Below are 23,491 nucleotides of genomic sequence, written 5' to 3'. Positions count from 1 at the left end.
GAACAAGGTCAAAAAATGTATCTACTACTGTCGAACAAGATCTTCTTGTCAACGTATTAAAACTGTGAACTAATAAGCCCCACCTTTTTTAACCGCACTCCGACTGCAATGACTTTCGGTTATCGACGAGTTGTCCACGTGTTAAAACTGTGAACTAACATGTCCCTCTTATCTCCAGCGACTTCCGGTTATTGCCTAGATCTTCTTGTTGGACAGTGCTTTGGTATTTTCCATATATCGCGTTACCAAACAAAGATGCTTAATGCAGACTTTAACGGTGCTCTCATCAACAATCAGTGAAAATTTACTCCGTGTAAGAATTTTAATTAAGGGTTCCTTGTTGGTTTTCCCAGTAACATTATTCAAAATTGCGGTAGTTTTTGTTCTGCTGCATTTTGTACCTGACGCGATTTTTGAATTGCTGCAAATGGTTTTTATGAGATCAGGCAAGTGCTCCATAACATTCATGAAAATGTTATGCTCAGCGACGAAAGCTGCGAATCTAATTTCTCCTTCCATGATTTGCTTCTCAGTTGTAATGCGGCCACTTACATAGCATGCTGAGGAGAATCTGTTGAGTAGACATGCTTTTGCAATTAATTATATGCTTTTTCTCTTTCGCGTGTTTTAACAGGTCCTGCTTGCCAGCATTACCAATCGACAAATCGCAAGAGCAAGCCTTTGCAGTATGCAAAATTAACATCTTTTTTTGTGTTTTTTTGCCAATCACCCGCGAAACATCAACTCCTTTTCCCATGATACTATATTTTTGCATGTACTTCGATTTTTTGTTTCCTGATTCTTTAGTCGGTGTTGCATACCCACTATTTTCGCTGTCGTTACCCATGATTAATAATACCTATTAAGATGTAGGTATATACAACGTTTTAAGTAGGGATTGCAATACCGGTATTCCAGTATTTATCAAAGATTATGACGAAAACATCCCCACAGAGTTTAACAGGCCAAGAACTATCTTAGGTAATACTAAAAAAAATGGAGCATTTGGAGCAATAACTCATATCGACATTATTTTTCAAAAATGTCTGCATAGAGCAGGGGTCGGCACCATGTCCAACTATTAGGCTTCTAAAGTATAGAAGAGAGTATTTGTAACGCTCCGTCTTCAAACAGAGCAATCTACACAGGAAATAATAGTCACTCTGGTGACCACACGAAATTAAACAATATGACACAATATCTTACTTACATAATTTGCGATCCCGATTTTTCGAACAATATAACAAGAGTCTGACCACTCTAACCCCACACCTGTTTCATTCACTGCCATTACTTCTTAAAGATGCACTTAACTAAGACCAACACATTAACATGATGATGGTACACAAAGTCCATTTTATTGTCCTAAACGACCTAAACCTAACTTAAAGTTTCAAATCGTACTGGAATATTTGTTGTAGCAATGCGTAAATTTGATTCTAAACTATAATCACTTAGTTTGGATCTATATTTCGATTTTATAAATTTCATCGTCGAAAATGTTTGTTCACATCTGTATGTACTACCAAAAAGCGAGAGAATTTTTTTAGCATGGTTACTCAAAATGGGAAACTCATTATTTTTTAAACAGTTTTGTAAAAATCTTGCATCGATGATTCCACAAAATTTAGTTTGAGATCTTGACGTTCTTTTATGTCTAAAATCTGCATTTGAAATATCTCCGGGACAGTTTCAATATTGATACAAAATGGAGATGAATAAACGTCAATATAAACACCTTTCTTTCCGAAATTTCCAAACCTTTTTTTCAATATCACTATACAAATCTTGCAATTCCTGAGAGTACGAATCACAATTGAATCCACTGTATTTAGACAGGTATTATTTACTTTAAGCTGTGCTATCCATAGAGATAGTTTATTTTTAAATGACCGTATGTGTGCGTAAAGTTGACTCACATCTTGATTTTGTTTTTGTAGTTTTAAATTCAAATTGTACAAATGATTCGTAATATCGACAAGAAATGCAAGATCTACAAAAAAATGTTCATCTTCCAACTCAGCAACAGGACTCTCTTTCATTTCCATAAATATTTTTATCTCGTCTTTGAGTGCAAAAAATCTTCGAAGCATTGATGCCTTCGAGAGCCACCTAACTTTGGTGTAGTATTTTAATATTCAGAGTGTTCCGATGCGGCGTCAGCTAGTAATTCTTTAAATTGACGGTGGTTCAGCGATCGCGATTTGATGAAATTTATGCATTTTACTACAACAGATATTACATTACTAAATTTGATTGATTTGGAGCACAAATGCTTTTGGTGTATGATGCAATGGAAAAAAAAATTGCGAAAAATCAACTTCAGTTTTGATCATGTCCGATTTTAATAGAGCAATAACACCTTTATTTATCCCTATCATCGATGGTGCTCTGTCTGTGCAAATTCCACTCAATTGATCATACGATAGACCAAATTCAGTCATGGCCATCCGAATTTCTTTAAATATGTCCTCTCTTATTCTTCATGTGGCAGAATTTTAACATCTCTTCTGTGATATTAAAATCTATGTCCATTCCCCGAACAAATATCAATAACTGAGCAGTATTCATTATATCCGTGCTTTCATTAAAAGCTAATGAAAAATATTGAAATTGAGATATTAACTGTTTTAATGTGGTGGCAATATTAACGGAAATGTTTGTTATTCGTCGGGATAGGGCTATGTTAGTAACATCAACACTTTTCTTGGGACACAAAACACCGATGACATCGCGTACACACTCTTTGATGAACTCCCCTTCAGAGTAAGGTTTTAAATGTTTAGCGATTCTGTATGATATTAAATAACTAAGTTTCACATTTGCGTTTACACTGTCACTTTGTAAATTTAGACCGGCAAGGCTTTGCGTCATATTTATAATTTTATTCTTTCTCTCTTGTCCTTGAAAGTTATCGTATTCGGCGTGCCTTTTGGTGTAATGATTTTTAGGACACACTCCCTAAAAGAACTGTTAATGTACATTTTTAAACATATATTGTTTTCGCGTTCAATGCAGAAATACGAATTTTTCCAAGACTCTTTATAATCACGAATTCGGAGCTGTTTCACAATTTTTTGGCTACTCATTTTACTTAAATTCAATAGAAACAAGGACAGTCAAATGATTTTTGATTGAAATGATTATGTAACATGCGGTAGTATAAATACATACACTGAATTAACTTTTAACACAACTGCTCACAAAGAACATATTTTTGCACTGGGGGGATACCCTAATTTCAACTAAGGTAGAACAATACCACTATTGTCCTTAACCTACCTTAATTTTTATGACATAGGTACTCATAAAAAATGAATATGCGTGGCAACAATATACAAACAAATGTGGTAACCAATAAATACATATTTATTTGGTAACTATTTTATGATGTTTAATTATCGTATTTTGTATAGTTGTAATAATTATTTTAGTATACCTATCTATTATAATTAAATAATATTATATTCCTCAGAAATAAAACATTATAAAGGAATCACACGGAATAAGTAATTACAATCATATTAACGTGATGCTATAAATGTGAATAATCACAAATTTAATTGAATCTAAAAGAAGTGTGTTTCGATCGCTCACTAATCATCTAATACTGTCAACTTCAGTGTTTCCCTCTCCACCAAACACTTGCAAACGGAATGATTTTTTTACTGAAAATTCTGTGGGCAATTTCTAGGTTAGCGTAACTATTTGAGCTCGTAAAGTTGTTTCATCAAATTTAATGTTCAATGAGCTACTGCTAGAGCTTTTTTAGTTGCCGTACATTATTTTTATTAGTACCTAACTAAAGTCAAGAGTACGCAGTATAAAAACTTAAAGTATTAGCGGCATTGTTACTTACCTATGTTCTTTTCTAGATTGAAAATTTCGTAAACAAGTCAACTACTGTTTTATATGATGATTAAAATAACCAATTATTTTGACAAATATTTTTCATTTACGTCAAATTTCGAGTTGAACGTGTTCGTGTCAGCCGGCTTTTAGTGCAACTACATAAGTTTTATGGTACAACAAGTACGTATATTGAACATCAAATACTTGCGAATATGTTTTAAATAAGATAATTTCGCTTTTTTGACAGAAAAAGTTACGTTTTCCACACCTATACTCTCGGGTCCCGTGCTGTGGACATAAATTTTTGTTCAGACAAATTAAATTTTTTACTTTATTTAATAAATTTTGTGGTTTGATTACTTTTTGTTCCTACCCCGTCTTATCTGTTATGAATCATGTGTTGACATTCGAGTTTGCAAATTGGTTCATCAATACTATCTCTGTCTTATTCCTTCATTGAAGTTAGAAAAGGACTGACGTATATAATTGTAGGACAATTTTATTTAAAATACTCTGTTTCACCTGTTATTTCATAAATAGGTATGGATTCTGGGTACGGTGCCGACCTATGGCATAAAGGTAGGGATCAGTACTCCAATGTTCCCCTATTAACTATTCCTAGTCATTAACACCGAGATGACAAAAAATTGTTTATAACTCCAACACTGATGTATACTTCCGATTTTTCAAAAGTTTTTCGATAATAACGATGGTAATGCACAAATAATTAAAAACACACACATGTACAATGTTACCTGACTAAATTAGTCAGTTTAACATTAAATGTTAAATGATATATAAGATATACTGGGTCAAAAAACATTTCATTGGACCATATTTGAGCAAAAATTTAGAATTAACAGGGTTTTATTGTAGTTATTTCCACGGCGGCTTTAAATTGCCGTGCTTATCAAGTTTTCTTTCTGCAACGTCATTATTTTTATCTCTGGTCGGCAACTCATCATCAGAATGTTTTATTCCATGACTCGGAGAATCGTTTGAAACAGTTTTAAGATGCTTTGTCTCAGATCTGTGATTTTCTTCAGTTAAATCTAACAATCCAGGTTGTTTCTGCAACAACTAAAAATAAACACAAATAATAGATTAATTTTTTCTAATACATAAGTAATTTAAAAGCAAAAAGAAACTAGACACCTATGGGATAACATAAAAGTTTATTGATTGTAATTTAAAGAACATGGTAGAACTATAGGTACATCTTCTAGTGGAGTGTTGAAATATTTTTTTTGTTAATTTTACAATATTTGAGTTATGTTATCCACTGTTTCACAGCACATATCTCGAAGAAGAGACAATTGCTGGACAAATCTAGTCATCCAGTGGTACCCAAGTACAAAACGTCTGCAAGGTAGACCTAGAGGCCCCTGGATCGATGAAATGTTTAAGTTCTGCGGAGATATGTGGCAACGCAGCGCACAGGACCGAGAGAAGTGGAATTAGCTTGGAGAAGCCTTCATCCAGCAGTGGATAGATTCAGAAGTGATGATAATGATGACTGTTTCCTACTGTCTCATTTTCTGAATGTTCCATGAACAGCTGCCAACATAAATAACTCAAAAATTGTAGAATTACTTATGAACATGCATAAGTGAAACGGAAAATAATTTTCAACAATAGGTGGGACAAAAATTCGCACTCGTCGCCAATCGGAGAGCAGTAGGCGTCGGAGGAATATATTCTTATATCGTGTAAAGATGACTAAAAAACATTACGCATGTACTCGAAAAAGAAAACATGTCATTGAATATATTATTATTATTACTAATATAAAAATAAACATAACATTAAATGGACGCATGTTGAATTTTTATGACAAATTATGTTTTGTTCGGCATGCGTCATTTGCACAATCTGCGCGTCGCATAGTCACGATCTTTTTAGACCGTGCCTCAGCTGAAGTATAGCCTTAACAAAAAACTTTCTTTCAAAGCCGTCTGCCTCACGGTTTGTTGATATTCCTCGAATCTTTGGTGATCTCCAAATACCCGAACTTTTATATTTACAAAATACGAATTTACACTGATAAATTACCAGTTTGTTAGTTGGGAAAAATAATATTCTACACTAAAATAAATCATAATTCGAAATTTTCAGTAATACGAAATTACCCACTAAATTAATTCAAAAATATATAAACAAAACTTCACATGTAATTCGAAATTACTTTTGATAAAAAACACTAATAAGTCAGATCTTCAATATTATTAATTTAATAAAACACAAATTTTTTGTACCGGTTTCATCCGCCTCATTTCAGTTGAACTACAAAAAAAATTTGCGTTTTATTACTGCATTGTATTAATGCAGTTCCACCACAATAAAAGATCTTCATTATTTTCATAAATAACACTTACATACATAATTCATAATTTAAAATTACGAATTAATATGTTTATATAAACTTAACAATTCTATCTCCCTACATAAATACACACTTTCTTGATGAAGCTTGTCTACTCCTGATATTAATTTACTTTTTTCACCGCATCTAGGTATGTAAGAGATCAATATAATTACTAACCAGTTTGATATAATGTTGAAGGCCATCTTCAGTCAGATCAGGTTGTATATTTTCATTGTTATTAGCTGGTAACAAATTATTTCCGAGGCTCTTTGTCGGACCTCTGTCTTTCATGTTTGAGTTCTGTTCAGTATTATTGCTATTATACCCATTATAAAAGCCTTGAGAACTTCCTTGTTGATAATTATTATTAGACATCAATATATTGTTTGAATTCTGTTGATAGTTGTCAAATGGTTTGTTACAATTCCCCGTTATAGACGTCCGTTGATCTGAAGATAGTAATTCATAATTTATGTCATAATGGTGTAAAGCTTAATAAAAACAACTCCATGTTTTTAACTGTCAAACAACTTATAAATTTTTTAAATTCACTTAAACCCTTCCTAGACCAAACCATAATACCAGTGGCGATGAGTGGAGGCAGGCAGTTAGGATCCACCATAAATAGTGCACATTAAACTTTGTCAGTCATACGTATTTGTTTTCATTGAAATAAGACTACAACTTACAGATGGTGTTGGTTTGTTTTTACAATTCAATTAAACCATGCGAAACCAAACCACAATAGTAAGTCAAAAAATACTCGTCTATCTATAAAATATCAAAAGTATGTAATTAAATCATACATAACTTTGAATATTTTTTAGATACAATAATATTTTTTATCTATTATAGTTTGGTTTAGACAGGGCTTAATGAATTTAAAAAAATGAACCAACACTATGTGTAATATGTATTCTTAATCCAACGAAAACAAATAGGTATGAATGAAAAAGTGTGCACAATTTTGTCGAATTGCCCAACAAATACCAAAACTATTATGGTTTGGTTTAGGCAGGGTTTAATTGATTTTTAAAAACTAAACGGCACCATCTGTAAGTTGTACTTAATTCAATAAAAACAAATACGTATGACTAAAAAAGTTTAATGTGTACTATTTATGGCGGATCTTAACAGCCTACCTCCACCCTTCGCTACTGCATAATAGTAGAGGTAGGCTGTGGAGATCCGACAAAAATAATGCACACTTTGTCAATCATACTTATTTGTTTTCATTGAATGAAGAATACAAATTGCGGATATTTTTTAAAATTTGATTGAACCATGACGAAGCCAAACTATAATAGATTAAAAATATTCTTCTATCTATAAAATATCTAAAATTATATCTATATAACCATTTTATTGCCCACGGTGGCCGCGCGGCTTAAGCGTTGGACTATCACGCCGTGGGTCCCAGGTTCGAATCCTGAGTCTGGGAGGTACACATATTGTTTTTCAATTTGTGTGTGAGTCAGGGTATGGACCTAATATAATAGGTTGAGCAAGTGGCTGACACCCATTTCTCGTAAAAAACAACATCTGAATACAAACCTCTACTCTGTGGAGGCCCATATGATTCTATTAGGATCGGACATGGTCAGAAACCATTTTAAGATATTTTATAGATGGAAGAATATTTTTTAATAAAATCGATTAAGGTTTGCTTTAGGTAGGGTTTAATTGAATTTTAGAAACTAACCAATACCATCTGCAATTTGTATTCTTAAGTGTCAATTACATTGAGCTTCTTTACGAGCTGTTTGTTGGCGAATTTAAAAGCGGGCGATTCAGCTACTGCGATTTGATGATTACACACAAAACTTTCCATTCCCTGAGAAGCCACAAGCCAGTGACTATTTTGACAGAACGTAGTTCGTTTTTTTACCGGGAGGTTGGTACTGCGCAGACGCAGTAGGCCCACAAGCCGGCGTGTAGCGTGTAAAGTTGACCGGCTTTCAACTTTTCTCGGTAGAGTGTTTATAACCTGCTTATTAGCTTATTCAATGATTACACTGGGCGACTTTACAGGCAGATTGTAAATTCGCCAAAAACAGCTCGTAAAGAAGCTCAATGTAATTGAGGCTTTATTTCAATGAAAACAAATAAGTATGACTGACAAAGTTTAGTGTGCACTATTTATGTCAGATCTACACTTCGCCACTGGGTGATAGGTAATACAATATTTGGTAATTAATACTGTACTGAACAGTACCGCAAAACATATATAAAATAGATTTACCCGTCATTCCTGGATACATCTGACTTTGATTGTTTGTGGCGCCATTTGTGATAATTTGCAAAGCCTGTTGCCACTGATTTTCCATAACGCTATGCAACTGCGCAGCTATCTGACCTCTCCTATTTTTATATGATGAAATGTTATCCTGGAATTATTTATATACAAAAACACTTTAATCACTTCACTTTAATAGTTGCAGTAACACAAAATAAATATTATGTTACTACTAGTTGCTACTAGCCACTCGATATTTGGCAGCTCGCGGGGAACTATTAATTATTTGAAAACAGTCGGATCTTGCATCTCAATTCACATTATGTAAAATTGACGTACTGTGTCTCGCTCTATAAGTTAACACAGCCAAGAGAGGGGCTATTAAAAGATAGCACTTTTTGACAGTTCAGATTAACCGCCTGAATACGTAAAGTGATAAATATATTTATCACAATTAGCTCTTTTTTGGATGTTAAGTGATATGTTAGAATAGGCATGGCCTGCTGAGGTGTTCCAAACTATTTATATTCAACAAAAAAGCTACATTCTCAAATCTTGTGCATCACTAAATAGAAAACAGATTTTTAGTTTTTATGAGAAATGGATGCTGGCCACTTGCTCAATCTATTAGGCCCATACTGTGATTCCAAACACAAATTGAAAAACAATATTTTGTGTATTTGCCAGACCCAGGATTCGAACCTGGGATCCACGACATTATAAGCCGATGCGTAACTACACACTAGTGGAGGCCCATATTATGATCCTATTAGGATCGGACATGGTCGAAAGAAGAAGTGTAAGTATAATATTAAAACTAAAATTTGGTGAAATCCTATTCTAGGAATTATGATAATGTACCTATTGTAAATACCCTGATTTGAAATCACAAAAGATACTCACTCGCCTATATTAACAAAATCTGACAACTTTTTTTTAACATTTTTAATAAACTTTTATAATTTGTTATTTTCGTTGTCATCGTTATCGTTTCAATTGAGTTGTAACGCCATAGAAAAAAGATAATTTATAATCATAATTCAAACTTACTTCTAAATATGCATAATTCGAAAATACCTCAGAAATATACCTATTCATTTCCGACTCAAGTAGAAAGCCGATACATTCACAACGACTGGTCCTACTTTTTCCGCCCCTCCCGTTGTTGTCTATGTATGAACTGTCATTGCCTGTCATTGTTCTATAGAGTACTTATACTGACGCGTCTGTCGTGTTCACACAGGGAATGGTTTGATTTGAATAGATAAGTTACATGGTAAATAATACACTAGCATTAACACACCCTCTACAAATGTAATGCATGGATCAATGCTACATATTTTTTGAAAATCGATATTACCACCAGTTTTTGTGTGAAGGACTAGTCTGACTTTGACAGCTGATGAATAACAGGAATGTATACTATTTATAAATAACACTGATAGATAATATATTTGATTTGAGAATTTTTTATAATTCAATTTGAAACGAGAAAAGGCGAATCAATTTGTCAAGCAATTTGGGATCTGATTTTGACAACTGATAAAGTGGACCACTCGTTGCTTGTGCAAAAAGTTATGCTCAGGCTTTATTCATCTAAAGATAGCGGTGACCTATTACAAGAAAATCTTGAAAAAATATGATACCAGGCGGGATTCGAACGTGCATTGAATGTGCTTTGCCAATTTAGCCTAATTGTGACGAAATTAACAAAACGCTACTCAAATTTCATATTGATGTTTAGTTTCATATGTTCGATGAAAAATGTTACATTCTTAAATCTAGTGAATCATTGATCAAATAAAAAAAAATTATTACTTCTAATTGCTGTATAGTTTGACTGGATCGTGACAGTTGAATTCTGTACAGTTTTATTTCTTCTCTTTGTTTTTCTTCCAGGATTCCAATTTCCATCTGATGTCTGAAATCACAATGATTTAACCAGTTACATAATTGAAAAATGGTGATGCATATTAATTAGTAAGTATGAAAACACAAATCATGGTCGAGTGGCAACGTATCGGCTTTTAAAGAAAAGGTCGTGGGTTTTAAGTTTCGAATCCCAGGTCTGGCAAATTCAAATGTTGTATTTTCTATGTCATGGACGGACCCAGAGTACGAAAACAAACGTCCATTTCCCGTAAAGAAAATCTGTTAAGAAACCTCTTTGTGAGGCGGCCAAGATCCACATAGAATTGTAGAGTAAATAAAAAGGTATGGTAACATTTTATATAGTAAGATTTTGATTTTCTGTATTTTTAACGATCCAAATTCCATTATGATCATCATAAAGTCACAGATAAATGATGAAATTATCAAAGAATGGTTTGAAAAAATGTTTATTTCAAAAGTAATAAAGATTTTTTCATTATTTTCTGATTACCCAGACTACTTTCCTGCCCAATTAGTTGGGGAAAATCAAGAGTCTACTGTATTACGGAAACAATGTTCATCCAATGGTACCCAAAAACATTAAAAGAACTAAAAGGTGACCGTTAGGTCTATAAAATCATCAAGTTTAGCAGTAATGTTTGGCGACGGAAGACTGAGCCAGCTCGCACATCACAACTCGCCTTGTGTGCCTGACGGCCATAAATCAAAACTTCCGACACCGCCGGCGAATGTTGCATGCTACAACCACGCACATCTGCCTAGCGGCAAACATCAAACGCGAAAAAGGAGAAGTCTCTCGTCTGCCATTTTTATTGTGTTGATTGTATGAACAAACGTCAAACGCGGTGCCAGCGATGAGCGAGCAATGACAGTGTAGACAGAGACAGAGACAGAAATGGCCGATTGTGCGGCTGTGTGCATGCTCGGAGTCGACATTTTTCGATATCGACATGCAGGCTCTAGCAAACGCAATTCGTCGCATGCAGGAGCGTCGCAGTTGCATCGGCCAATCTGCAAAGCTCCATTTGATAACGTTTGTTTCTTGGTTTACGATGACATCACATCGACGAATTCGTCGTAAGACGCATGCGGCGAGTTCTGATGTGCGAGCCCTCTAATGTCCAAGAAGAGTGGAGATAGTTTGGAAAGGTTTTTACCCAGCAGTGGATCGATTGACTGAGTAATGAATATGTATTTGAATTTAGATCATATACAAAGTACATAATAGAGTAAAAATTTGGACTGCTATGAATCCAAAAAAGATACATACATATTCGATACTAAAATAGAGTAGAGAAATTTCAAAAAAATACTTGTGTACATACTGTTGCTCCACCCGATGCAGCTGTTTGGCGTATTGTAAAGCGACATTTTTCTCTCTGTTTTGAAGTTCATTGTCCATTGCAGACTGAGCAGAGTCCAACTGATGTTGAAATTCCTTCAGTTTACCAACGAGAATGGTCTCAAGTTGTTTTTGATAAGAGGACATTAAGTCGTTTGTCTGTATTTCTGTTTGATTTTTGTATGCGGCGAATTCAGCTTCTACATTTTTCTAATTGGAAAACAAAACATTTCAATTATAACACGATTGTACTCGGGATTGGGGAATTTCAATTGTCACGAAAATGATGCTTGTGCAAATATTAGAGTTCTCCATATTTTTGTACGCGTGTTTAGTCATGTATCCTTAGGGGTACGGAGCGCAAATGATTACCTTCGAAATGTGGTGTTGGCGCCAAATGCTTTGTGTTTCTTGGACAGAGCACAGGGCGAACGAGTTAATCATAGAGACTACAGATAAAAGAACAGCTCCCGACAATATGTTTGTGATGCAATCTGCAGCTTTCTGGACATATTGTTCGGCGCGGACCGGATAACCTGGAGATTGGTGATTTTGGGTAGCCTTCAGGGAAGGCCAAGTAGAGGAAGAGCTTCGGCGCGCTGGAGCTGACTGAGGGCAGCCTACACTCAACCCTGAGAGAAGCAGAGGATCGAGAGGGGTGGATGAAAAGATGACAGAATATCAGGATGGTCACAATCCTTATCTATGAGGGAACGACCAAGAAGAAACTACTTGCTATAATAAACTGAAGATGGTTGATGAAACTTCAATTTAAATAAAAGTCAAAATAAACTGTGAGATTATATCTGGTTTAATGGCACATCACATGTGTTTCGGATGCCGGCAGAGTGCGACGCTCCGTACCTTTGCGACACAACCTCAAGGGTTCTGTAACCCGTGGCCGGCCCTCCCTCACCCTGCAACGGTAATACAAAAGTGATCTACACGCTGCAGGTCTCGCATGGCAGGAGTCGTGAGATTTGTTGATGGACCGAGGGAAGTGGCACAACATTGTACTTGCCCTATGCCTTCATTACTTCAAACTCTTTGACTTAAGTATGCATATTATTATATATTATGAAGAGAACAAACCATTCTTTTGTTAGCTGCATCGAGGGAAGTTTGCAGTTTGCTTTTTTGTCCATCTAAATGAGTATTCCGTGATTTTTCTTCCGTTATTATCAATCGAAGATTATTTTTTTCACTCCGAAGTAAATTCATTTCATCGTCAAGATGTTCACGGCCCTTCCTCATATCTTTCAGGGCTTCTTTAGTCTTGCAATGATCTTGCTTTTCCTAACAGAATTGTATACGTGTAGTTAATTTTAAACATAATATATTGTTTAAATGATTGTTGACACTTACTTATAACACACCTGACATAATTTTTGCACGGGGGAAACATTCCAGGGACCATAATGTAAACAAAAGATACAGTAAAAACTTTGTTCAGAGAAGCCACAGATCTAATACCAGCATCAAAAAAAAATTTCCTCCCTTTGAATATGATTTATTTAAAATAATGTTAATCTTGGTAATTTATAAAATGAGTTATCATTCGCAGTGGCGGCCGGTGATTTTTTGGATTGTAACTTTTGAGGGTGCGCTGGAAACTTACCTTATTGAAAAATTAAATCAATTCGGCGTTATTTTTGATTTGACAAAACGTTATTGACATTTGGGAAATTACTTGTATATTTTATATTTTTAATAAAACATGTTGCGAGTTACTTAAATCTTTATTGGATTACAGGAAATGAAAATATAATTAATATTAAATTCTACAGGTTTTTTTAAAAAGGTTTGTCGATAGCTATTTCGGTTGTAACACTATTATCAAGACTATTCAGTTGGCCGTTCGATATCCATTTTAAAAAACCCACTTAGGGTTTTCAAAGTATTAATAATATTACAATTAATAATAATGTAAAAATTCATAATATTGCTGGAACGAATAAGAAAATGTATTCTGTCTCTATCTATACACGTATAGTATTTAATCAAAGGCAAACGACCTATCTGAATAGTCTTGATAATGGTGTTACAACCGAAATAGCTATCGACAAACCTTTTTAAAAAAACCTGTAGAATTTAATATTAATTATATTTTCATTTCTTGTAAAATGGAATTCTACCAAGTAAATGCTAACTCAATTAATTTATTGGATTAGTTTTAAGAAAGATTGCATCTCTTATAGTAGATAAATACCTCTTACTTTTAACGTAAGCCATCTTATTCTATATAAGTACATTATCTTTAGCAATTTGTACACTGTATGAATAATGATTATTATGAAACTGCACTGTCTGAAATAGTATTAAGATTTATTAGCTTATCACTAGAATTCTTGAATTAATAATTTTCTATACCTATTATAAATAACCGACATCATTTCACGTTTAGTCAACACACAGGATAATGAAATATTAATTTTCCAGAAATGCGATAGGTACCAAAATTATTTTTATCTTCACTGATTTAATTTGCAGTACACATAAATCAAAATATCTTACCGACATTGTATTATATTTCTTACCCATTTTAAATTTATAAAATAATGAATTCTATTGTATTTAGTTTAACAGGCATTTTACATACGAGATTGCTAAATATGATATTAAACCTAATTTGAGTGTGAACAGTAAGTCGCAGCGTCTATAATAACGAACCATAACTCAAATCTGTAATTGCTCTCTACTCAGAACAATATGATGTCATTTTACCCGGTCGGCGCACGATATTCTGGAACTTATGCATGGCGTAAACGATTAGCACGGTTTAAGTTGTTTTATAATACGAGGGTGGGTCAATAATTCCTTAGAAAAAAGCATTAAAACAGTTTTTATTTTTGTATTTTTTTTTTATTTCTCAACATAATCTCCTTGGAGCTCAATACACTTGGTTAGACGTTTCTCAATTTTTTTTAAACCGTCAGAAAAATAAGTTTTCGGAAGGTCCTCAAAATAAGCATTTGTCCGATCGATGACTTCTTGATTTGAAAAAAAACGTTGTCCACTTAGCCATTTTTTTAAGTTTGGGAAAAGGAAAAAGTCACTGGGGGCTAAATCTGGCGAATACGGTGGGTGGTCGACCAATTCGAACTTCAATTCTTCAATTTTAGCCATTGATCGTAAACATGTGTGAACACGGGCATTGTCCTGATGAAAGAGGATTTTTTTCCTGTTTAAATGAGGCCATTTTTCTTCAATTTCGTTTTTTAGCTGGTCCAATAAAGATGCATAATAATCCCCTGTTATTGTTTTTCCTTTTTCCAAATAGTCAACGAAAATAATTTCACGTGCATCCCAAAATACAGTAGCCATAACCTTACCAGCTGATTTTACGGTTTTCGCCTTCTTTGGACATGGTTTGTCTTCGCAATCCACTGCTTTGACTGTTCTTTCGTCTCGGGAGTATAGTGGTGTATCCATGTTTCATCTACAGTCACAAAGCGACGAAAAAATTCATCCGGATTGCGTTGCATGAGCGACAACAGGGCTTTAGAGGCCACCACCCTATTGCGTTTATTGTCGACTGTGAGCAAACGCGGCACCCATCTTGCAGAAATATTTTTCATGCCCAATTTGTCATGTAAAATAGAAATGACGCTACCTTTTGAGATCCCTGTAACCTCAATTATCTCACTCAACTTTAATCTTCGGTCACTTAACACCATATCGTGGATTTTATTGATCATTTCTGGTGTAGTCACCTCTACAGGACGTCCTGAGCGTGGTTCATCCTTTGTTGATGTACGACCACGTTTAAATTCATTTAACCAGTTATAAATAGTTGCAAGTGAAGGAGCAGATATGCCGTGAACTAAATCCAACTCATTTTTTATTTCCTTTGCTGTTAACCCTTTTATATTAAAATGTTTAATAACAGCTCTAAACTCAATTTTCTCCATTTTCCATTTTTCCATTTTCCACAAGCAAATTTTTTTTTTAAATGTACGAAAAACACACAACAACCCGACCAATCTGATTGAAACTTCGCAGCATACTGAATCGGTAGTGCCGCTGCATGAAAACAAACCGCTTACAGTACTAGTCGCGCCACTTGTCGGCTTTTCTAAGGACTTATTGACCCACCCTCGTAGCTTTAGTTAATACTAAGCTTTGGGTTCATTTTAAGTAAACAAAATATATTGGCGCAAACGATTTCAGTGAAGATGACGTATACGGTGCATAGTGCCTGTATGCTGCCGGCAATATGGGCACATCGGTTTATGGTTTGCATTACAGTAAGTGAGCGATAATATTAAAAACCTATGAAGAAAAATATAATTTACGATGTTGAACGATGTTTCATAGCAATGCAATGCAAGCAGTGCAATGCACTTGCATGATGTTAGACCAGCCGCCGCTGATCATTCGGTATTCACCACAAATAGATATTTTTTCTATGATACGTGTTTCACTCACCTGGTGAGTTTTTTCAAGTTTGGGTACAGAAGATTACATTTGAATTGATTTAGGTTTATAATTATTATTGTCAATACTGTGTGGTGAGTTGGGGAGTAGAAAGAGATAGTAAAATACAAAGTGACCATTTTATAAATTATCAAAAATTATGACCAAGTAAATGCCGAGTCTCTTGAAAAGATTAATCTTGGTTCCCAAAATCAATTGCTGATTTTTTATATTTTTTATCTGGCACTGCAGGTGTTTAATTCCTTCTAACCACCATATTAAAACAAAAAAATTGAAAAAGAATATGACCATAATTATTATGATCTTAATTAGATAAACGATCATTGTAAAAAATTAATATGTATGAAATACCTTTTCGAAATTCATCTGCAGGCTTGTCAAATTGTCAGAAATTTGTCTGTTCAAATTCACAACAAGAACATTAGATTCTTTCAATTCCAGAAAACGTTCTTCTTTGTCTTTTAAGATATCTTTATATTTAGCGATGTCGTTCTGCAATTCGTTAACATCTTTCTCCTTTTCAAGCATCTTTATTTTGGCTTCCTCCTTACAGTCGTGAGAAAGTTTAACAGCATTTGAAAGTTCCACTTTGTATAGTCTGTTTGACTGGAAAAAAAAACAATTTGCAATATACAATATGAGTAATGGGCGGATAATTTCAAGAGGGATACAGAAAGGCTGAACATTTATTTATTTAAGAAAACAAAACATTGTGGACATAACAAATCTAAATTCAAGACGTGCACAACATGAGATTTACATTATAACAAAAATTACCCTCACAAGAGAGAAGAGAAAATATTAAATAATAATAATAATAAAAAAAAAACATAAGTACTTATTATGTACAATTTTATACAGAAAAATAAAATTTCGAATACAACATTCATAGCACGTCACTGAAAATGTCTACGCCTTTGGGGAATGCATTGACTAGTCTTGCACCCCTCGCTAATGGTGCCTGATAGGCTTGACACGAGGAAACGGTTCCAATTGATACACCCCTGTTACAGGCGGGCTTCTCCCGGTGTAAAATAATCATTTAGTAGTCATAAGTCGAAACGTAACCCTGACCTCTAGAAACGGTTTCATAAAACATCTAATCTAATTCCTTGCTCAACTACGTAATTTTTTTTTTTTTTTATTCATGAGTAAAGGCCTTCGTCCGGTGCGTGAAAATCACTTACTGGGCGGAGGTGTAATTAAGATAGATTTTAAAGTATAAATGATGATGGATGAAAGAGATAATTTTAAGATTAAATATAAGTACTTATTCAAATATAATAAATTTTCAAATATAATTAATGTTCAAATTTCCACGCGCCCGCGCGCCGGGGTGGTCCTCGTGATTCGTCAAATCAAAAACATCACGCGATAAAATTTGGCCAATCACGAGAGTCATTTTTGCTGTACGGCGTGGGTACGCGGAATTTGAAAAAGGAAAAAGAGTTAGTGAGCGTCCCCTTTCCGACATGTACGGACCTGCGAAACTTATTGTTAAAACAAAATATGTAAACGTGTAAAGAAAATGTAAAATATAAGATAATACCAAGTTACGCACGAGACAGACGTGGTTTCATTTAATTTCTCCTCAATTTAAAATATCTTTTTTTGTGAATCCGGGGTTCGATGGACACCTGAGCTAGCCGCTGGAACCCCGGGTATCTCACAATCCAGAATAAATCAGGGCTGCGACCACGTAGGTAATTGACAGGCGCATGTAAATTCAAATTCATTAGGACACCAGGTTTGGAAACCATCCCTCGTGATAACAGGCAAAAGTGTTTCAAGAGCAGAAGAGACCTACGAGATTCAAGAGAGTGAAAAGTAAGCATGCCTTGTAGAAAGGTAGTCGGAAAATAATCATTTGACGGATTATCGAAAGGAAAACAGTTATATGTCTTAAAATAAAGACATGACTGACTGAAAAGATCTCGGGATGCTACCAAGGACATGAATGGTCTGTAGCGCCAGCTAAAATAAGTAAGTAAGTTCAATTCCCGCCTGAAGTAAGAAGAGCATTAAGAACGCTAAAAAACAATAAAGCACTTGGAACCGACAGGGTAACAGCCGAGCTGATAAAGAGTGGTGGCCCATCACTGGAAGCAAATATCCACAAGCTAATTCTCAATATTTGGGAAAAAGAAATTTTACCTGAGGAATTCTGCCTATTCTGAAAAAGGGCGACAAAACAATGTGCGATAACTACAGAGGGATCACAATTCTAAACGCAGCTTATAAAGTTTTCTCATCTGTACTGTATAGCAGGTTAATGATCTATGGTGAGGAAATCCTGGGAGAATACCAATGCGGCTTCCGACCAAATAGATCCACCATAAATCACATCCATCTCATGAGGCAAACTATGGAGAAAGCGCACGAATACAACCTGACACTCCACCACCTGTTGATATATGTATTGATTTTAAACAAGCTTTCGACAGCGTGAATAGGAATAAGATGCTGCAAAGCTTAAAAATACTGGGAATTCCCTTAAAACTAGTAAGGCTAATAAAGACCACACTGACGGATACTCAAGCAGTTGTCAGTGTGCAAAATGAGCAAACTGAAAGCTTCAAAATCGAATCAAGTGTGAGACAAGGGGATGCGCTATCCACTATGGTATTTAACCTTGTGGTGGAATTCATAGCTCGTGAAACCAACATAAGAGGATGGGTAGATAATTGTACAACGCAGATGTGCGCTTATGCTGACGACATAGTAATTACAAGCAGATCCAAACAGAGGATGATCGACCATGGTGGCACTATGAAAATAAAAGCAGAAAACGCTGGGCTGCAAATAAACCAGTCAAAAACTATGTATCAGGTCAGCACACGCGATCAGGTACCGCTGCAGAATATAGACATAGGACAGCATGCATATGAAGGGGTGGACAAGTTCACGTATCTCGGATCCAGCCTAAATACCCAAAATAAGACAGCAGAGGAGATAAAAATCCGCCTTATCTCCGGGAATAAATGCTGGCATGCCTGCAAGCGACTGTGGGGTCAAAAATTCTAGGCCGAAGAAGTAAACTTCTAATATATAAAACAATTATAAGGCCAGTGGTCACTTATGGCTGTGAGACTTGGTCCTTAACTCAAAACGAGGAAATTAAATTAGCTGTATTCGAGCGCAAAATACTCCGAAAAATCTTTGGACCCACGTTGGAAAATGGGAACTTCTTCTTCTTTCACCCTGTCACGTCCCAACATTGGGGCATAGGGCAAGCACAAGTTGGCGCCACTTCCCTCGGTCCATCGCCAACTCCTGTGCCTCCCGCCATGTCAGACCTGCAGCACGTAGGTCGCTTTTGTAGCATCGCTGCAGGGTGAGGGAGGGCCGGCCACGGCGACGGAACCCTTGAGGCTGTGCCACAAGGGTACGAAGTGCCGCACTCTTTGGCGGCATCCGGAATACATGTCCCAGCCACGTGAATCGTCTCTTCGTGATAACTTCAATCACCGAAGGCTGTTGTGTCTGCTCACGAACTCGGATATTTGTAACGCGGTCGTACCAATGTACCCCTAAGATTCTGCGGAGACATCGATTCTCAAAGCTCAAAAGCCGTGACTCTTGAAGCTTAGTAAGATGCCATGTCTCACAGCCATACAGGAGCACAGGTAGCACGCACGCGTTAAACAAACGACATTTGGTCCTCATAGAATACAGCCTTGACCTCCATGCGACTCCAAGTTGGTTGAACGCAGAGCCCGCCACACCCATGCGGATTCCAAGCTCACTAGAAATACCACCATCATCGGCAACCGTGGCACCCAAGTACTTGAATCTGGACACCAGCTCGACGGGCAGACCAGAAACCCGCAGAGGAGTGTCGGCGTCGATGCAAGCAGCACTGCACATGGATTTGGTCTTAGCGGCATTCAGATGAAGACCCACACGCATCGAGTTCGCGGCTAGCCTGTTCACGGTCACCTCCAACCTCTCGATCGTCGAGTCAAACACGACTGCGTCGTGGGAACTACAGAATATAAATGAACCACGAGTTGGAAGAGCTGATTGCACAGCAAACAATCATAAGATACTGTGAGTCCCAAAGACTACGATGGGCGGGACATGTGGAGAGAATGCCTGAAGTTAGAGCGCCAAGGATCATGACGAAGTGGCCACCCCAACGGAAGAGGCCCAGAGGCCGTCCAAGAAGGAGATGGGCTGATGCCGTAGAAGTGGACTGGCTTCATATAGGAAGATCCGGTAACTGGAGAAGTGTGGCGAGAGACCGAAGTGAATGGAGAGCGGTTGTGGAGAAGGCCAAATCCCACCCCGGGATGTAGCGCCGTGAAAGAAGAAGAAGTTCAATTCCCGGTAGGGCATTACTTTTTTTTATTAAAATATCTATTTGCCTTTTTTGTTAGTGATATATCTATTATAAAAATGTAAAATATGTTATTTTTATGTTCAGAGTAAATTGTATCATAAAATACTGAATATGAAACAAAATCACGTAAATATGACTGTCCTAGAACTTTTTTTCAGTTACCTACCAAAGTCTACCTTCTTTCAACAGGCACCCTTCACCACTGAGTCACAATCATTGCATGTTAATCCATAACAATTATTGATAAAAACATACAGAATTTTCAAATCATCCATCGACACTATCTGCGGGAACTGAAATATTATTTCCGCAACACACCAAACGAGAAATGCTGCATTAACCAATAAAAATATACCTCTTGAAGTTCTTGATTTTCTTGAGAAAATCTCTTCAATTCTGTATCCGTTCTGCTAAGTTTATTGGAAAACTCTTCCTCTACATCGGTGACTTGGTGAGAGATCTTAATGCAGGCCTCCCTCAGCTTCCGGATTGCTTCTTCCTTGGCGGCGTCTACCCGGAAGGCAACGGCCAGCCGCTGCTGTTGCTCCAGGAGTTTCTTTTGCAACTGCTCGATGACTGATTCACAATGCTATTAAAAATACAAGATTAATTATTATCTTCAATATTTATTTATCAAACATGTGAGTCTATTGTATACACTGGGCGGCTATCGATGGTAGTTTATCATATTTATATATTGAGGATTATAATTGTTACAATAAGTTAGCCGTCTAAACTGTCAAAACTATCTATCTCGCTCTAAAAGTTAACACAGCCAAGAGAGGGACTGTTAAAATATAGCACTTTTAAACAGTTTACACAGTTAACATATTATAACAAATAACTGCATAAAATAATCAATACATAAATATAATATACTACCGTCCATGGCCGCCTTGTGTTTAGGATAGACCCACTGATGTCTGAAATTATAATTGATTTAAGTGCATTTGTGCTATTCGATTCGAAGAATAGTCAATTCTGTGTTAGTGTGCATTTACCATTAGCAAGTGCGCATAGTGGATGAGAATCCTGAAAGGTGTAACCCGGGTCGCAAAATATTACTCAGATGGAATAAATAGTATAAAACTTAAACCAATTAGAATTGAAAATTTAGAATTTGAAGAGTTTGTCACAGGTCATAGAAAAAGGTTTGCCATCCCTAAAAATGTAAAATCGTATTTGAATAATGCTATTTCTTTTTTTTATATCATTCATATCATGCTGTAAGCATCTTAAACATATAATTTGTACAGCTCGTTTCGTGTGATTAAATTAATTTTTATTTTAATGGTATAATCACCTGTCTTCTGAGACGTTCCTCTTCAAAATTCTGAGCATCAACTGATGCAATTCTTAAACTATCAGTCGCAGTAGTTCTCCATAGTTCAGACAAGCTCGGAAGAACTGCTCGGCAATGGCTGGTGATCGTCGATTCAGAAGAATCAATCTTCCTACCGATCGCATCGTTTATCGGATTTGCATGGTTCTTTGGTAAATTTTTATAAGGAACTTCAATAGAAGAATTATTAATATCGGAAAGAAATAGTTCATTATAACTCGTATGATTTGGTATAGAATCATTACAACTATTTTCTGTTGGATGGGTATTATTTTTATATTCAGTAGGCATGGAATATTTTTGACCATGTTTTTCGTCAATGTGTAGTTTTAAAACACTGGTGGAATTCTTAGATAAATCTATAGGATTATTTGATTCTGGCTTAATATTACTATCAGGTTTATTTATTTGATACGGTCTGGTTGTATTTTCCACAGATATAAATCTGTTTTCATTGTTTCGGTGGAATAACATATCTGTAGAGTTTAAACTGTTGGAGTCTTTCAAACCGATCTTAGATTGAATTGATTCTTTTGATCTATTAATCGTATTTGACTGCACATCTCTAATTCCGAATTCAAAATCTGAGAATGTTCTAAATTCAAAACCTTTTTCGGTTGCCATGTTTTCTTTTTTGGGAGAATTATTATTTAACACTTGTTCAGAATTTGGTAAATAAATAAATTTAGACAAATATTCCGCTGTATTTATCGGTGTTGTCACATTATTAATATGATTTCCAGGATCATTAATATTTCGTTTAACTTGTATCGGCGCATTCCAAGACGTATTACTTCCGTGTAAATTACTCTCAATCATTTTTATGCTATCTAAAAACGTGTCAATTTCACAAAGCATAGAATTGTCTCGCCGTTTACCGGGTGACAGGGTTACGTTTTCTGTGTCAGAATCCATGTTTACAGTTTCTGTAGAGCCGTAGAAGATTATTGGACAATTTTCTGTAGAATCACTATCAAAAGAAGAAATTGACAATCTTGATTCTAAATTTGCTATAACATTGCAAGTGTGCCTTGGTATTTTTGCAGTGTCTTTAAAATCTCCAAAATTATGTTCATTCTTCAAATTCTTTAATGGTGAATGTATCTTATTGAAATTGCTCGTCAAGGCTTTGAAGGACTGTGATCTCGTAGTGTATTTTTTTGAATTCTTTTGATTTTTCCTCTTGGGAAGTGTGTGACAGTTTTTAACGGTACTAGAATCGTTTGGATAATGTTTCACTGGAGTCGCAAAACACGAAGAAGAATGTTTATTTTTAACTTCTCTCACGAACCGATCGCTATAAGAAGTTTGCTCCGATAATGATCCACTTTCCAAGTTCTTTAAACGCAATTGTATGCTACCAATTTCGTCAGCGAGGTTCTCAAATAAAACTTTATTGTGTTTTAAAGGTTTCTGACTCGTATTGACGACTTTTTGTACTGAATTCTCGGAATCTGAGCTCGAAATAAGAAAGAGGCTTGGTGGTATAAGCAAAAGTGCTTCGGTATCATCTGTTTCACTCATCACAGTATATTTCGAGTCTTAAAAACATGATAAATATAAATGAGAATAATAATAATCAGGCACCCATCTATTTGCTTCACAAAATAACCCGAATAATCTAAAAAAAATAACAATCAACGAAACTAACTGTCACTAAGTAAAATAAACAAACCGCTACC

The 23,491-nt window shown here is 35.6% G+C and overlaps 1 protein-coding gene across 1 annotated transcript; it reads right to left on the bottom strand.

Moving 5' to 3' along the window:
* Positions 1-3,667: 3,667 nt before the first annotated feature.
* Cnb (centriole duplication and spindle assembly protein centrobin) lies at positions 3,668-23,491 on the bottom strand. The gene is made up of 9 exons (XM_085945422.1): positions 21,771-23,491; positions 20,823-21,056; positions 16,477-16,731; positions 12,781-12,984; positions 11,672-11,898; positions 10,272-10,374; positions 8,460-8,604; positions 6,395-6,666; positions 3,668-4,932 (listed from the first exon to the last, which is right to left on the bottom strand). Exons 1-9 carry the CDS (start codon positions 23,331-23,333, stop codon positions 4,729-4,731), a joined length of 3,207 nt encoding a protein of 1,068 aa, XP_085801548.1. The 5' UTR covers positions 23,334-23,491; the 3' UTR covers positions 3,668-4,728.

The sequence above is a fragment of the Rhyacophila brunnea genome, unplaced genomic scaffold, assembly GCF_057557595.1.
Source record: "Rhyacophila brunnea isolate RB1 unplaced genomic scaffold, BYU_Rbru_1.0 scaffold_18, whole genome shotgun sequence".
In the NCBI taxonomy this organism is placed as follows: Eukaryota; Metazoa; Arthropoda; class Insecta; order Trichoptera; family Rhyacophilidae; genus Rhyacophila; species Rhyacophila brunnea.
This window is presented reverse-complemented; position numbering and strand designations above follow the sequence as displayed.

Coding starts and splice junctions, on each gene's coding strand:
- Cnb (XM_085945422.1), bottom strand. CDS start 23,333: ATGAGTGAAACAGATGATACCGAAGCACTTTTGCTTATACCACCAAGC. Junction 6,667..8,459: donor GATGTATCCAGGAATGACGG/GTAAATCTATTT, acceptor TACTATCTTCAG/ATCAACGGACGTCTATAACG. Junction 4,933..6,394: donor TTCAACATTATATCAAACTG/GTTAGTAATTAT, acceptor GTTTATTTTTAG/TTGTTGCAGAAACAACCTGG.